Below are 18,144 nucleotides of genomic sequence, written 5' to 3'. Positions count from 1 at the left end.
TTCCGTATTATTCATTTGGACATCTTTAAAAATATTTCACTATTTTAATAAATAGAAACCACAAGACTGCCCTTTTCCACATTTGCCGTATGATCATGTTGAATCCTTTTCCACAAAAGAGGTAAAATATCGAAAGTTTGTCGTTTTCTTTGGCATAAGTTTGGATATTCTTTGGGTTGTGTTCTGGCTTTTGGGCTAAATACCACAGTTTCGAGTCGGCCGTGTTTTGCAGAGATCCTATTCCAGCCTCGTGGCAACTGCTGTTGCCGTTGCCGCCGTTGCGATGCAGGCCGTCGGCGGAATTGGTGCCTCCTCCCCCGCCGCCCGCGTTGTTGCCACCTCCTCCTCCGGCGGACGCTCCGTTGCCCGTGCTGCCGTTGTTGTTTCCGCCGCTGCTGCCGTTGCTGCTATTGCCGTTGCCCACGGAACTGGGCCCGTTGAGACCGCCGCCCCCGCTGCCGCCGTTGCCGGCGTTCATGGGCGTGGCTATCACGCCGCCCGTGCTCGCGTTCACCTGTCCCAGCGCAATGGCTATGGGGCTGGGCGACGAATCCGGGGATTGGGTGAGAGAGGATACCTGGAAAGATTAAAAAAAACGTTTATAAAATCTTTTCATATTTTACTATATCATTGATTTCGTAACTGCGTAGTTGAACTAAAGTTATAAAATATACCAAATTATCTATTGGGTATTTTTAGTTTTTATAATAAAATTTTTTAAATTGTTCTTTAACCATAGACTCTTCAGTTAGTAAAGGCTTGTAAGAGTAGACAAAAGTTTTCAAGGTACTATAATTATAATTATATATATAATTACTAAATTGAAAAATACTTTCGAATCGGTATAAAACTAAACCTCTTTTAAATGTAATTGTTTAACATAAACATGTTACAGTAGGTATTCGAGATTTCATTATTATATGACAATAAAAAGGATATAAATAATTATGTTAAAACAATCAGGATCTTCTTAAACGTTCTGCAAATTAATCCTGACAGCAGCTCTCACCTGAGGTATTTGAATTTCCTGCTTAATGTTCATATTTGGATATGCTTGCTGGTAGCCCGGCGAGATCGGCGTTGGCTTTATGTCCGGGCCCATCGAGTTGCGCAGCGCCTGCAGCGCCAACTGCCGCTGCCGCATCACCTGCAGCTTCCGCGCCCGATCGCGTTTGTACATGGGTCCGAATTTGTTTCGTCCACCCCGCATCCGATCCGCTCGAACAGCTACAAGATACAAATTTGCATATTAAAGTTCTGGCTTGCGATAAAAGAACTTGTATCTTGTCTTTGGATGGTTGGAAGCCCCAGAGAGCGTTTGACTCTGTTTTTACTATGAAGAATTTCTCGGTTTCAAATATAATTTTTTCAATACTTTTATTTTTATAAAATATATTTATAAAATTAAACTATGTATTAAACTGAAAATATTTAAGTAGGTTATTTTTTTTAAACTCCTAAATTAATTAGGATAGGCGAAAAGAATTGCATTTACAATTAATGCAATTAAATGTCGTATGCTTTTAGCTTCCATAAATAAAGGCTTCTAGCACAATCGGCAAATTCACATATTTCTTACCTCATGAAACTAAGATGGCCCTTAAATAGTAGGAAGGAACCGCAATCTTTGAAGGATTCTAAGCAATATTATTCCCAAAAGAGGGAATAAAAATATTTTTATCCACAGATATATTTATAAACTTTTACAAAATGTTTACCTTTACCATGGTAAATGGCAGCTATCGCTAAGCAATCCCTTACAAACAACATTGTATTTTATTTTTTTTGGACTCGATAACTTTTACTTCAGCTTGCCAACAACAAATACTGTTATACAATGTGCTTATTTTTGTTAAGTGAATAAAATAAATAGGTGTTAATTTAGTTTTACTGTGGAAGGTTCATATGTGCTAACTACAAAGATATTGTGGTTGCCCAACTTTGTTTAAGACCCTAGACCTACTCTGGGAGATAGAAGTTTCCTACCTCGAGCACGCCTTAATTTTATTAATTTCGATTCGTACAGGTACATATGTACATATGTACGTTGGGAAACAAAAGATAAGGCTTTAATTGGAATGCCCAGAGTTAATCGGCTGCGTTCACCCCAAAGCTCGAAGTGGTTCTACTGAATCCCCAAACGTACCCAATTACATTTGACATCTCCCATTCGACGGACCCACAATTCGCTGGATGCAGAGTGCAGCATCGTGGGGAAGCATCATGTGCGTTTCATATTTCTCATCCGAGGCAACTCATAACGGCGCTTGACAAAAACAACGAGCGCGCAATACCACTACGCGGCTACATGCACGCGCACATACAAGCTCGCACATGGAAAATATAGTTACATACACATATTGCGCATACGCCGCATTGTACAGCGGCATCAAAACAAAAACTGTACAGCGCGCACACATAGCTGCGCTTAGGTGCGTTTGTGTGTGAGAACACGCTAAATGAAACGCAATAAAAAGGCGCTTCTTATGGCGCAGCACGAAAAAGAGCGTAAGGGGTGCAGAGTAAAAAAATGTCCACTCCTACTTGGCAACACATTTTGGCAGTCATTTAATAATCATTTCAAAGGGATAATGTGTTAAAAAAGAAAAGATTTGAAAACTATGAGATTCAAAATGAAAAAATACTCTAATTCCTTCAAAACCAACACTGACTATTATATTTTTTTAATACATTTTTATAAATATTTAATTATATATCACTGGTAATATTTATTTATCATTATTAAATTTCCATAGAATGTTGGCAAAAAAAAGTTCATGTGGCTCACAATCTTGTGTAAATTATTTGCTAATATAACTTATAACAACTTATAACAACAAGGCCAAGTTTTTTTTCTGCCTGCATGCGAGTATTGCGAGGGTGGCGGCTTAAGCCAAAAACAGATTGCGATTGCTAGCGCCATGTTGATTACAAGATGCAATTGGCGGGGGTTGTATTCGCACACCCAAAAGACAACTACAACGAAAACAACGCGGGGGGTGGCAGTGGGCGGCAGGTGGCCACCATAAAATATGCATTTCGAATCCAAAGGCGGGCGGGAAAAAGTTAAAAAACAAACCGACACCCACACCCACACACGGAGAGAGCATTTTGATATATGCAGTTTTAGTGCGGCGAACAAGTAACTGTAATTTAGGTCAAGCGTATTGTTTACAAATAATCAACATACATATGCATTTGGAACGGGCTGGTGTGCGTGCCAGAGGCCAACATCTCGAATGCGCTCTCAAACGCCGCAGTTGCCGCTCTCTCTCTTTCTCTTTCGATTATGTTTTGGCTTGGCAACGCGAAAGCGCTTTCTATTACGACATTTCTCTCCCCGCCCCGCACACAAACACCATCAAAGGCACACACGGAGGGAGAGCGAGAAAGAGTCAAAGACTGAGAGGCTTTCCGCATTAGACAACTTTGTTGTTGCTGTCGAGTGGAGTAGGTCAAGGACAGTGTGTGTGAAAACTGGGACAACACGGCCATTATTGTTGCCTGCCAACTCTCCCAAAAAGAAAAACTCACTCTCTCTCGCACACACTCTCACTCGCACTCTCTGGGGTGTTGGAAAGTTGTTCGTATTTGTGGGCGACTTACAGCCGCTTTTTATGGCCTTTTCCTTTTTCCGGCTTTGTATCCGAGTCTATTTATGTTGGGCAAGGTGAAATAAATACAAGAAATACTTCGTCAATCGATGGGGAATTTATGGAGTTCATAAAATCATTCCCTTCTCGTATTTGCCTGCTAATTTGTTGATCCATTTACTATATTTTTCAAGCTGGCTCTTACATAACTTCCTAGCGACATTTTTTCACTTTCAATTTCGGCTTTTATTTGGATTTTCACCTCTTTGTTGGCTGTCTTTTCGTGTGGGGTTAAGTGGCTCAATTTGTATACGACAAAATGTTTGTTGAAAGCTGTTCCCACCCTGTGGCCCTTCCCCTTTTCCTTTTCTTCGAATTTTGGAGGTTTCCTCACTTAGCCAGCTGGGAAATCAATAAACGGCCTGTCACTTGCCCTTTTTTTGTAGGCGTTCCAGTTTAAAGCATTTACTTTTAAAGCTAATCGCCCCATACATACGCCATTTGGCTGAAACTATTTTGGGTCACTGGTGCGTGTCAGTAACTCTTTGATTTAGTTTTCAGCTTAGTATGCCTAGCGGATGTTGCTGCGGAGTTGCACTTAATTTAACGGGCAACAAATTCTAAGCTGCTCCAACTATGCTTGTGATTTTATAAATAATTTATTGATTTAAAAGAGTATTCGTACTTATATAAAGTATACGCAGTGTGAACGGCTAAAAATAAAATAAAGCAAATTCAAAATACAAATTCTAATTGACTTCACAGAAGGGAAAGAGTCTGTGACTCAAGGAATAGATACTTCATTTTTAAACAAAATCAATTTGCCATTGAAGATTCTTTAATTAATGCTTAGGAATTTCTTTGGCTTTGGCAAAAAACCAATACTCCAGCTAATTTTATTAAGCATGTCTTTTGAAAAACACCCAAGGAAGCAATGAAGTTAAGTGGCAGATCCTCAGAAACCTAGTCGTATACATAATATTAAGTATACGGAGGGTATTCCTTTTCCAGATTTGATAAACGCCTACTAACTGACTATTAGTCAAAAACTATAAGTAAGAAGTCGTAAGAAATCACATCACAACATTCAGCTACCCAAACTCCGCTCGGCAACCAAATGAAGCAAAACTCTCAATTAAACTCAACAAAGGTGGAGAGATCCCTATTGTCCCTGCCTCCGTAGCAAAAACATATGGCATGCGAGCCATGTGAGTCATAATATCCAGCTAAGCCGAAAGTCTCGCTGGTTTTTATGGCCCCCTGAAATAAAAAACACAAAACAAAACCCGAGTCACAAAATCCAAAAGCGGCTAAAAATTGCCGCAATTATACAGACCAAAGCCAAAGCCCGACTGGGAGATATAGTATCTGGGTATCTGGGGGATCGGCGGGCGGTGGCGGAGGGGGAGGGGCAGCGCCGCTGACGAAAGAGATTTCAACAGAGGCGAACGGAAGGACGGAACGAGACGGAACGGAACGAAAAGAGGCAAACGGCGAGAGACGACAACAACGAAGCGAAAACGTTCGTAATAATTCAGTGAGTATTAAAAATAAAATACACTCACACACGCAGCAGAGCGCACTACATGTTGCATTGATTACACACCGACACTCAGAGAAAAAAGCACCGAGAGAGGCAAACATTTTGCCATATCACGTGCACGCACACAAACCCACTTTGGAATCTAGGTCATGAGCGCAAGAGATGGCACTATGGGCCAAGTACACGAAGGCGGAACTGAGATGGCGATACATTGATATACGTACGAGTGAGCATATTGCACACACGTTGTTTTTGCGGCCTCTGCCGCTGCTGGCGTCGCCGCCGACTGCGCTGCCCCCGCTGACTCAAGTGCTCGCTGTGTGGGTGAGCGGAGAGCCGCTTGAGTGACTGTTGCTGTGTGTGTGAGACAGCGCCACAAGACAGCAAAAAAATGTTTCGAGTACTTGTAAATTTGATGGACAGTATTTGTTGGTCATGTGTTTCCATGAAAAAGAAAAAAAAAGCGGAAGTAAAACCATATCTTCCGAAGTTATTCGATTTAATAGGCAACAGGAAAGTTAAAAAAAAAAAAATTGTTTTAATAAAAGTTATAATTAACTATTTAGTAATTTGGACAACATAGTTATTTTATCTTATACAAAGCTATGCTAGACATTCAAACTGAAACACATTTATCAACAATTCACATATCAACTTTTTTACAATTTTAAAAAATAACAATTTATTTAATTTAGAAAAACAATATTCTCAAAATTAAATTATTAAACAGAATAGCAGGATTGTAAATAAGCAAACAGGAAAAGGCGAGTTCGTAGGCACTGAATGTTACATTTAAAACCTCTAACAATTTATCTTAGGCCTGAAAACTCCACCCAACGGCAATTTCAACGCCCGGCAATCTCAATTTTCACACTTTTCACACTTTGCATAATAGTTTTCAGAGTTTGTTTGACGGTGCCCCACAAGCACACACATGTGGCAAGGCAAGAGCGCGTTTCGAATGATAAGTCACAAACAAAAACGCAAAACAGAAATTGCTTGCGCTAGTTTGAATCCAGTCCACAAAAGCAGTCAGTCAGGAAAAACAAAAAAAAAATATTACAAAATTCAAAACAATTTTTTAAAGGAGAGCAGTGCAATTCAATACAACTATAGTACGCACTCTATGGGTCTACCTTAAAGATGCGCATGAAAAGACATTTTCAGTTACTAAGTTATTATTTATCAATACTATTTGCTGAGTGCAATTTAAATTTTACATATTTTATTTATAATATTTACAGATACATGTTATTCATGATGGTCTCCAAACTTTTATCATTACTTCAAGATGCAACCTTAAGAACCTTAATATAAATGCGTTTTAAAAAGGAACAAATATACAAAGCCTGTAACGTAACTGTGCCAGAGAGTCAAGCCTCTCTTTCTCGGGTTGCCGCTTTTTGTTTTGGTCGTGAGTTTTCCGCTCTCCTCTCCCAGCTCTCTCGCGGCAGCGGCGCCGGCAGAGGCTTGTTTGTGGGTGAGGGCGTGGAATTCTTTTGGGACCGGTGCATGAACGCACGCACACAGGCACACCGCGTCCACTCTGTTCCCTATATGTGGGACCCACACAAGGCATCTCGCCCCAGTACATAGGGCAGTACATGTCTGTGCACCGTGCCATGCTATGTGCACTGCACATGCTTGTTAGGGGCCCTCTCAACTGTGGGGCTGAAGTTTTCCCTTAAATCCCACTTTGACTTTCGCAAAAAATAATGCAAATAGAGGGGTGGGAAAATGAGGTAAAAATTTCCGAGGCACGAAAAGTAATTATGCAAGTAATAAGGCGAAGCCAAATATAAAAGAGGGAGTGAGATTAAATTTCAGTGCAAAATGTATGAAAGAGCGAGAGGACTTGGGCAAATTAAAATGAATGCGTTATTCCTAAAGGTCGGGCCAAAATAAAGTGATTAAATAAAGGATTTCCGAAAAAGGTTTTATAGGCGGTTTGAAACTATGATAGTATTGTCAAAAAATAACATATAAATAGATCCTTAAAAGAAGATACATTTTGTAAGTCATTTAAAATCATGTAAAACTGCATGTATCTGATAGTTTTTAATTTATCTATCTAATCGTTCTCCGAGCCAATCCAAGTAAAAAAAAGCACAAAAAAGCCATGCCAAAGGTAAATGAGCGCGAGGCAAATGAGAGACAGCGTTTTTGTGTAATAAAAAGCGAATGTTGACGCAGTGACAACAATGACAAAAGCTGGCGTCATTAAGACGTGACAGAGCCAAGAACAACAACGAGGCGAAAACGAACCGCAGACTGACCGACCTTCTCAACAATAACAAAAATTCGAAAATAACGAGCCAGGCGGCGAAATCAGTAATTGGGATAGGTCTGGGATGCGGCCGCAGAAACGTACTTATAAATACATTTTTAACGCCGTTGTTTATGTGCCCGAATCCGAAATGGGAGCACGGCCCCGCGAGGCTATCAATAATGCACTTTTGCATAATCTGCGCTGAGTCACTCACTCCGAGCGCCGGCGATTCTTAAGCAAGCGATTCTCCGTAGCTCGTGGATACTCCTTCGAGACCGGAGCAGTTAAAGCGAAGTTCAGAACTACCAGCAGAAACCATTCCCGAGAGAAGTTCAGTGCTGGCCGCCTCATTTGTAGGCTTTGTTCCTGCGCATTTATAAATAATAAGGATATCGATTTAATTCCATTTCGACTGCAGAAGCGGCCCGGCCGAACGCCAAACTGCAGGCAGGACTCGAGGCCCTACACACAAGTGCACCAAGTGCACTCCCCTACAAACGGACGAACTGCGCGGAAAAGGGGTCGTGGTTGAGGCTGCCAATAGTCGGAATTGGCTGTTCGTCTTTGCAAATGTCGTTTCCACCGGAAGAGCAGTGGGCCAAACCCGGAAACAGCAGTCAAAGGAATCGAGAACAAAGGCGAAAGGCCCTTTTCTCGATGAATATTAAAAGTGCAATTATTGGTTGTAGAGGCTGGGGAATATTATTTATGTTTTGCGTGATATTTCCAAAACATATTTATTCAGATTAAACGAAGAGAAAAAAACAAATCCTAGCTCCTGCTATGGGAACCAGCAATCGGACCCGAAAAGGCGTTTCTGAACAAAGGAGGTGATAAATTTACTGAAATAGAGACTCTTTTCTTGGTTAGTACTCAAATCTATCCACAAGACCAATTTTTCTACAGCCAAGATGCAATCAAAATCGATTAGCATAATGTACCTCACTTGCGATAAAATAATCGAGCAACATCACTTTTCTAGAAATTGCCAATGTCAAACACACATTATAATGACTTTTTTACTGCTTCCTCAGGGACATTTCTCATACGCAAGTTGTCAACAATTGTTGTCGAGGGTCAGGGAAAAATACGTGACTCTAGCTGAAGTTGACTCTTACGGAGTCTAAAACGATCTGGAAGATATAAAGATCTTTCATGTGAATCATATGAACAGGGGAGTGTTTTCAACTGATAAGGAGGTCAAAGGAACTGCAAAGCCACAGTAGGAACTGCTTATCTTGGTTTTGGAGTTTCGCCTACTTTTCAATGTGTATTTTAATAGTTCCAATATCGAGCTAAAAAATGGTAAACAAAATTGTTGTTTTTAAATTGTACATTTTAAAGTTTTTACAAAACATTAAATTATTCCAATTATTAATTGAATATATAAAAATATTTAAAATCATTTTTTAGATATCGACTTTTAGAAACTCCGAAATACTTTAAATCGGCAACGGTAGACAAACTAAAATTTGTAATAATTTAACAAATTTGGAATACTATTTTTAAAGCATTTCCAATGAAATAATGGTATATTTTTGCTCTGATAACAACAAATTTAGTCACGAAACTTTTAGCTACGAAGGAATATTCATTAATTGTAAAGGTAGAATATTATAATACTTCTAAAAACAGAATATCTAAATCCTGCATTTAGTGTCAATGTTTTCCACTGCCTAAAAACCCCAAGACCAACCACATAGGCTAAAAGCTATTTCTAAAGAGATCTAACCTGAAGCATCTTTTTAGTGAAAATCCCTACAACCATCATTGACTGAAATTTTCAAAAATAGGAAACAGGAATATGGAACTCCGAACTCACCCTCTAGCTTCATGCCGACCTCGAGGCACTTCTGGAAGCGGCAGTAGGGACACCGCTTGCGCTGCGTCTTGTCGATGTGGCAGGAGCGCTCCGCCACGCAGGTGTAGACCTTCTTGTTCTGCACGGTGCGCTTGAAGAATCCCTTGCAGGACTCGCAGGTGAGCAGGCCGTAGTGGTAGCCGCTCACCTTGTCGCCGCACACGGGGCACAGCTCCTCGAACAGGTGCTTGAAGTCGATCACCTCGCCGCCGTGGCCCGGCGTGGCGCTCGTGCCGCCCATGGGGTTGCCCGGGCCGCCTCCGCCGCCGCCCGAGCCCCCGTTGCCGCCGCCGCCGCCGTTGCCCACGGAGCCGGAGGACAGGTGGCCGCCATTGGGGTTGCCGTTGTTGTTGCCGCCACTGGAGCTGGCCGCCTGGGGCAGCAGCATGTAGCCACCGCCGGCGGAGCTGCCGCCCGAGCTGCCGTTGAGCAGGTTGCCCCCGCCGCCGCCGCCACCGCCCCCTCCGCTCTGCTGCGAGTGGGAGGAGGTGGTGTCCTGGTAGCCTGTCGGGAATATATACTGTGAATCGAAATTGTATATATACGAGTAGGACGAGGAGTTGAATTGGTTGGCGTTGTTGGCGATATTCTGTTGCTGCTGCTGGTAGTGCTCCTGCTGCTGCTGCTGCTGGTGCTGCTGCTGCTGGTGGTGGGTGGTGTGGTGCTGCTGGCCGCCGCTGCCACTCCCACCCCCGCCCCCTGCCAGCTGCAGCGTGTAGGCGTTGTACTCGTGCTCGAACTTGGTCAGAGCATGTGCATCGTTGTCGTTGTTGTTGTTGTTGTTGTTGTTGTTGTTGCTGCTGCTGCTGGTGTTGCCGCCGCTGGCGCTGTTGTTGTTGCTGCCGCTGGCGCCGCTGTTGTTGCCGCCGGCGGCCAGGGCGGGACTGGAGGGCTGCTGCTGCTGCTCCAGCTGCATGCTGAACGGCGATATATTCAGCGACGAGATGAACTGAACGGTCGCCTGTTGCTGGTCCATTTCTAATAACATCTCATGTACGTTTTGGGGGAGAATTCAGGGCGAGGAGGCTGTCCCTTTAGACGATGTGTTCCTGGACGGAAGTCTGAATTGTTTTTCGCTCTCGGCTTTCGGTTTGCTTGGTAGTCACCAGCACTTGCGTGGCCGAGTTGGCTTAGATTTGGTAGTAAAATAGGTTGCGGTTTACGTACGGTGGTCTGGTTTTTGCACTCAATTTTTGCACATTTTTTATTTGCCACATCGTTAAGGCCAATTGTTGAACAGAGTGTTTGGGTTCTGCCACAAGGTGTGATTTGCTCGGTTCTAACAGCGATGCTTAAAATGTATCATAATATCTTGGCATACTTTGAATACCTTTAACACAGTAGTTATATTATACTATATTTTACTTTCTTTAGAAGAAATGTATTTCAGAAATGTTTTGGAATTGTTTGGTTCTTTAGAAGAGGTGTGTTTTCTTTGCAAGAAAACCGTCTAACAAGCCCCGCGGGTGGTTTTAACGCTTATTTAGCAGTTGATATACTCGTAAACATTGTTTCTTCAGAAGAATCGTGTTTTTGCCTGGTTATCCGTTGAGCTTTTTGCTTGAATTGTTACTTTTTGCAGGTACTTCGACGAGGTGAGTGAGATAGATCTACGTAGGTTTATGTATATTTATATGTAGAGTAGACAGCAAAAGGATGATTTGTTTATAAACTTTTGGTTGGTTCGCCTGGACAGAGGTAGGACTTTACATATATTACCGAATATATATGTGTATGGCTTGATTGTGTGCGTTTAGTTGAAACGAGATGTAAAACACTTTTGGCTTGCTTAGTATGTTTTCACTTTTGCATTTTGATTGGAAGTGGGTCACGACTTTATTGCACTATATGTGGGATTCGGATTTGTTGCTTAAACAAATTGCATTGCACTCGCACACATGCACCGCTGCACCGATGCACTGATGCACTGAACACACACTCACGCAACGCAGCAAGAGAACATAATCCTTGGGCTGTTCTGCTGGTGTGGGTGAGGTGCAGTGGGATTTGGCTTCAATTTACTTGTACTCGTGCTTGATGTATTTGTATTTGGTGCATGCGATTCGACTGCCTTTTATCTATTTCGCAACGGCTTTTTGTTTATTTTGATCGATATTTGGGTCACTCACACGCGCGCGTTTGTTGTTAACAATATTTCGTTAGGTGTAACGCCTGTCGCATGTGTGTGTTGCTGTGTGTGTATATATTTATTGTGTTCTGTGGATAGCTATGCGAAAAACACGACCAACATCAACCACGTATCTCGATTGACTAAACCCAAGTAAACGGCGAGGATACCGCAATACGCTGCTCGGCCGGCGTCGCCGTCGCAGTCGCTGCCGCGCCGCAGTCGGCGTCGCTGCTCGGTCGACGGCGTCACTCTCGCTCTCAGTCGGCCATTTCGGTTATTACGTATACGCTCGGTGGGTCGTCGGTTTCGCGCTCGTTTCACTTTCAACGAAGCTGCGCTCTCTCTCCCTCCGCCCCTCGCTCGCTCTCCGCCAAATAGAGAGCAGCAGCGCTGCTTGGCTTGACTTAGTGCCCCCCTTTTTTTGGGGGCTTTGTTTTTGCTGTTGAAACTCAAATTCAAGCCAAAATGCAAACCAAACGGAAAGCGAAAGTGAAACTTTTTGGCGTAGCTTTGAGCCACTGTACTCCGCCGTACAGTGCAACAACAGCACGTCATTCTTTCGGAAGCACAGTCACGGAAAAAAAAATTGCGAAGGGCCATAATTAAATATTTAAATCTTTCAGTTACTTGCTATTAAATTATAGTTACATTTTGAAAAAAATGTTATCACTTTGTTATGATATTTTAACAATTATCAAGACTGTAAAAAATTAAATATTTCAGTACATCTTTTCCAGAAAATGAAAACATCCAGAAATAAAAAATGTTACAAGCTGAACATACTAATTAGATTGAAAAATAAAAAAAATGTTTTTAAAACAGTTTATTAAAATTAAAAAACGCAACCAGAGCCCCTTCTTTGTTTGAATATTAATTTTAATATTATATACTAGCATTAATAAATAATAAATAAAAATAAATAAAAAACGCATATTATTATTTCTTATTTAATTTTGTGTCTACATTATTACTGGCATTTTTTTTCCGGAAGCTATAAGTTAGTTGTTTATATTCTCTCGCCCCCCACTGTGGGTATAGCCAAATGAACGGCATTATGAAAGCCTTTAAGCCTTAACTTTTCAAGTGGCTATTTTGTAATTTCTTACTCACTCAAATAAACTGGGAATTTTTTGGGTCTCTTCTTCGGCAGTTTTTTGTACTTTTTGTTGGCTTGGATTTTGGGTTTTGTTGCCACTGCAGCTGCTGGTTTAGTTTCTTCGTTTTTCTTTCCGTTTTGCGTCCGTCTCTTGGTCTCAATTAGTTTGTGGGTTTCTCATTGTTGCTTTTGCTGGTTTTGTTGCATTTGTTCATGACACGGTTTTCATGTGGCGCGTTTTCGTTTCCTATTTCTACGTTTTTGTTATTGTTTCGCCTATTCATGGTTTTATTAATAAGCACTGCTTTGGGCCTTTTGCTGGTTTAATATAAAGTTATTGTGTCGGCGCGGTTTCTTCGGGTGTTATTATATTAAAATATTAAAATGCAGTTAGGAAAATGCGATGGGGAACTTTTGTCAAGCTTGTTTGTCATTCCTCAGCTAATCAGCATATTTTTTGGTACTTTGGTTAGTTTTGATATAATTTACTGCCAAGAAATACGGGTATATATTTATTTAATTTTTAAAAGAAAATCATTTTTATTTCAATTTATTTTTTATTTAGCTCGTTGATTATTACTTACAGATGTATACTTTACTTCGATGTATTTTCTTGTTTTAGTTTTGTAGTTGATAGGTAATGCATTTTGAGTGGTTTAAAGATACACATTTTTGTATCGCTAAAAAACGAAATTTTTCGCAGGTAATTTGAAAAGTTATTTAATTTTATTACCCTCCAAAACTGATTTTCACGTTATCTCCCTTGCAAATCTTCCTCCCTTCACCTTCCCAGAAAACAATTAGCGCTGCGTATACGTAATATTTTACGGCTAATTAACGCAGCCCAAAACCTCTGCTAAATCACTCATTAAGAAAGGCAAGATTTTAACAACTCCGCGGACCCAAATAAGGACGCAAGCCCTGCGATGGCGAGACCATTAAAAAGCAGAAACCCAGCGATTGCGTAAGGTTTCGCCGAAAGGAGCATGGAGTACACACAGATATGCATACAATACCTACCATATAATAAGACGTGGTCGGCAAAATAAACTTTCACTCCCCAGAGTCCGAGGCCTGAATCAAGCGCAAGTCCAAGTCCGATTCCTTGACTAACCCGAAACGGAACTAAAGGCGAAGACACGAGAAAAGGGCCCCATCACCCATTAAAATGCAACATATGAATCTCAAAAAATGCAGAAATACAAAAAATCAAAGCAGGAACGAGACAGTCGGGGAAAACCCCAGAAACAAAGCCCCAAAGAGAAGAAAAGTGCACAAAATGCAGTTAAGAGGGAACTTTCAACGGCGCCCAAGAAAACGTGTCTCTGTCGCTCCCTGCTCCGCTGTTTGCGTAAAAAACTTAAACACGTTTGCCACCTTCATGTGGGCTGGGGCATTACAACATTTCAACGCTCAATTACCAAAGATGAAAGAAGACGCAGCTCTGAGACAGAGACTCGGCTCAGTCTTCTCGTGCTGCTTCTTCTCCACTGCTCCACAAATACCACACCGGCGTGCTATGTGCTAGGGCATTGCTGTATGCCATATGTGTATGGTGATCTTACGAAATACCCAAACGCACTCAAAAGTTTACCCAAGAAAGAGTACAGAAACAAAAGCAAAGACTAAGGCAACTTTTCATTTCCTTCCCCAAAAAATAAGAAAAAGAAAAAATGTTCGTGACCGTAGCCAACAAGACTTTGGATCTCTGATCATATGGACAGCAGGTAATGACAACATGCACACACACACGTAGCAAAGGCACACGCTTGTGCACAGCCCAGGCCGACAAAATAGCACTAAACCATTTTAAATCGATTTTTAACAATTTTAGCAGAGATGTACTAGGCCAGCGAGGTGTAAAAAGATGCTAGGATCACATGAATTGGATGATTTTTCAACACCGTCTCTCAATCCCCTTTTTTTGTTTTTAGGCCAGTCCCCAAAAAGTAGGCTATGTTTTTCATCTATCCGAAGCTTGTTACTTTGCCGACTAGTAAGTGCTCTGTAAATGTTATTATTAGATATTATAACCCAAATTGGATATCCAATAATGAGACTGAACAGAATTGTTTTTCAATCATTTTCTTCTTTTTTATATAAAAGTTTGATTGTGCAGAATCCGACATTTACAAGTGATGTTTTTTCTCTATAACCTACTACTATTTCTAACAAATTATACTGCATAAGCATATAATTGATTCTTAGCTTGGGTGAACAGTGTCTAGTCAAAACAAAGCCACTATTCCTGGTCTAACAAGTTCAATTTTAAGTTAAAAATGCAAATATATTTCACTTCTTCGAAAGGTGCTATTGTTCGATCCGCCGCTGTGGCACTGTTTCACTCTCACTCTCGGTTTGTTTGATTCATGCCAGCGCCAAACAGGTTTGGGTTTCGGTTGGGGTTTGTCCGATAGCGAGCGGGAGATACGGATGCGAGAGGAGCGGAGACCTACTTCTGCATCGGCGGCACCAGCACCAGCAGCGCCTCAGCTTCCACTTCGCTACTCCATTTAAATGGCTACGTGTAACCGTTGCCCAAATATGTCCGTCTGTATGTACGTACACTGTACGTGTGCCGTCGGTATGTGTCTGCAGTAAAAGATCTTAGCTCTTTTGGGTCCGCTGGCTGGCGGCGGTTCTCGGTTTGTTTCGTTTGCGCCAACGTTTGCCTTTTTGACTTGTGCGCATGCGCAATGACTTTTTCGACAGTTGTTTGTCAATCGCTGGCTGACGGAGTTTCAGTCGTACCCTGCGACAGTGACTGCGCAAAATGCCTCACTGTACAGTGGCCACAGGTGGCCCATGTGTCAGGAGCTAAGATGGGAGGATTTTCAAGCCACATGCCATTATCAGTTCCACCCACGATCTCATTGGAAAATATTTCAGCAGACATTGCGTAATATATTCATTCACAATTTTCTTTTTATAAAATTTGTATTAAATAATATTTAACTTAAACTAAGATCTTTGGATTTCATTACCAATATTCCATAACTTTTTTTTAAAGTATAAATAATAAATATATTTATAATATAAATATTTTAACATTTTTACATGTTTCCAATAAAATGTATAACACAAATTAAGTCTTAGATAGTGGTCTTGAAAATAATTATAGAATTATATTTAAAAAAAAAAAGTTTAAAAAGTTTTAAAAAGTTTACACTTTAGGTAAAGGAAGGAATCGGCCACAGTTGCTAGGACTTTCAACCGGTTAAAAGTTTTAAAAATATAATAAATATAATAAACGCATTACAGCTAAAGAGGTATTTTTCGAAATGATTTATATTATAATTTCTCAACGATTTATGTAATTTTGGCCTGCCATTTCCAAACCGAAATCGACATTTTTGTGAGATGTTTTGCAGCACATTAAACTGGCCAAAAATGTGCGCAAGCTCGCGCTTGACTGCCGAAACACAAGAAAACAAAACATTAGGCCAGCCCCCCGAATTTCCCCTATCGCCGGCGATTTGTCGCCTGCGCTGGTGGCACAAATGTTAATGTCGTGTGGTAGAAAAAAGCACAGCGAATTTTCAACTGTTTTAACTGTCGGCTTCAACTGTATTCTGTTTTTTATTTCGGGTTTTTTGTAACTTTTTTGCTCGGCGATGACTGGACGCCGACCGACGATTGACGATTGACTGACGGAATGACTGAGGGATTGACCGACTGACGGCGGCTGCCTTCGTTTAATTTCATAATAAAACATTAAACGTATAAAATTTACTGGGAACGTGCACCGCATACGAAAAGTCACCAAAATTCGGTCTTCAATTGCTGTTCCAACTGCATTTATCTATCTGCCGCTTTTCTTGCTGTTTTTTATTTTGGTCACTGAATCAGATTTGGAATCCGATTCGCATTTCGGTTTGCTGGTCATTTTGTGAGCCGTCGAAGGTTTTGTTTATTTGTTGTTCGGCTCTGCTACGGGTTTTGTCTTTACGCAATCCGCAGTTAGTTTTCGTTGGCTTAATTCTGAATAATTTTGAAGGAAACAAATGGTTGGATTAGGGGGCGGTCGGAAAATTTAATTTATGTGACGATTGCGAAATGTTTTGAGTTTTTCGGCAACTCGGGTATTGTAACTCTGATTTGCTGGGAGCATTTGATGTTTTTGCCATATCTTAGTACTGCTTGTCTTTCGTGTGGTGCTGTACTAGCCATTATTTTCTGGATAATGTGGCTAGTGTAGGGATTAGCCTGACTGAAAAAGATAAATACCAGTGGGTGCACGATTTTATGAAAACTAATAAGAAACATTTGTGCTTAGGTATCGTCAGTATAAAACAAAGAAAATGATATATTTTATAAGAACAGGGCAGATATAAAAAATTAAAATATTTAAATAAACTTAAAATTTGTTTTTTTTTTAAGCTAAGTTTTCCTAGTCTACTCAACCGATATACATTGCAACTTTATTGCAAAACCGAAGTATAAATTAATCCAATAAGATATTGATTTAGGTAGAATACATTTTTGTAATAGAATTTGGGAGAAAACTTTATTTGTAAAACAAAAAAAGTCCTCTGAATTAGATCTTAAAAAATCGGAGGACCTTAAAAGTGTTTTTAAAAGGTAAACCCCGCAAAACAGCAAAGGCAGATGGTAAGTAAAAGGTCCTTTTATAAAGGTAGAGATGATCAGTACATTCTAAACTAAAACTCATCCTTATCATCTTTATAAAAACGTTTAAAATGTGGGACTGAAATGTTTTAGTTTTCAGTTGAAAACCCCGCGATCTTCGCCCCTGTGCCCCCTCCCTCATTTAACCCCAACGCAGGCGCGACCTATAACCTTTTGAATTGCATCGCCAGACGTATAAGAAAAGGAAAACGCTGCCAGCCGCCCGCAAACAAATTTCAAATGAGGCAGGTCACTTATTTTTTTCGACGACGCACTGGGAAAAAGAAAAACGAGTCGAAAAGCAACGTCTCTGCCCTCAACCCCACTCCCTCCCCCTTCCGCCCACCTTTCCGGTGCCATCTTCTTCTTCTTGTCTTGCATTGTCGTCATCGCAAGCAAAACAAAACACCAACGCACACACACAAGAGCTAAATTTAGAAAACACAAAATTTGTTCATGCAAAAGTTAAAAAAAAGATGCAAGAAAACTGAAAAGGAGAAACAAAAAACTCGTCTTAACCTGAAACGAAACCTTGTAACATTTTTCCCCCACTGCTTAATTGACAAGCCGGCAATGAAGCGGGCGCTGGGGGGTTAAGTGGGGCTGGGAGAGGCTCTCTCTGACACGCTCTCCCTCGCGCTCTCTCTCACAGATCACTTTTGCTTTCAGTATGAAATAATCGACCGAGGCAGAGGCAGCGCAGCGCCGGCGTCGACTGCGGCAGCACGAACAAGTTTCGCCCACAAGCGGGCGCTCTCCTTCGCTCTTTGGCTCCAACGCCGCTCTCGGCTTTTGGGGCCTGAATAATGTAATAAGTGAAAGCGTGTTGCTGTATGAGTTTCGGTGTGTGTGCCTGCGCTTGTGTTGGCGACGTCGCTGCCGCAGCTGACCTACTTTTTTGTTGTACAAATTCAGGTCTATGTTAGAGAGATTAATTTCGATTTCGTTTTCGTTTCAGGCCTACATCCCGCCACCGCCCCTCCCCACTCCCTGCAGAGAGCGAGGCAGAGAGCTGTGCGCCT

General features: G+C 41.2%; 1 protein-coding gene across 1 annotated transcript in view; it reads right to left on the bottom strand.

The window, feature by feature from the left end:
- The window catches only part of LOC108035907 (nuclear hormone receptor FTZ-F1), a 44,497-nt gene that overhangs the window by 4,424 nt on the left and 21,929 nt on the right, over positions 1-18,144 (bottom strand). Inside the window, exons 3-5 of the mRNA XM_017111673.3 lie at positions 9,228-9,770; positions 1,010-1,227; positions 204-577 (exon numbers count right to left, since the gene is read on the bottom strand). Of these exons, the coding sequence (XP_016967162.3) occupies positions 204-577; positions 1,010-1,227; positions 9,228-9,770 (1,135 nt within the window). The remainder of the gene's footprint in view (positions 1-203; positions 578-1,009; positions 1,228-9,227; positions 9,771-18,144) is intronic.

This window comes from Drosophila biarmipes, chromosome 3L, assembly GCF_025231255.1.
Source record: "Drosophila biarmipes strain raj3 chromosome 3L, RU_DBia_V1.1, whole genome shotgun sequence".
Lineage (NCBI taxonomy): Eukaryota > Metazoa > Arthropoda > Insecta > Diptera > Drosophilidae > Drosophila > Drosophila biarmipes.
This window is presented reverse-complemented; position numbering and strand designations above follow the sequence as displayed.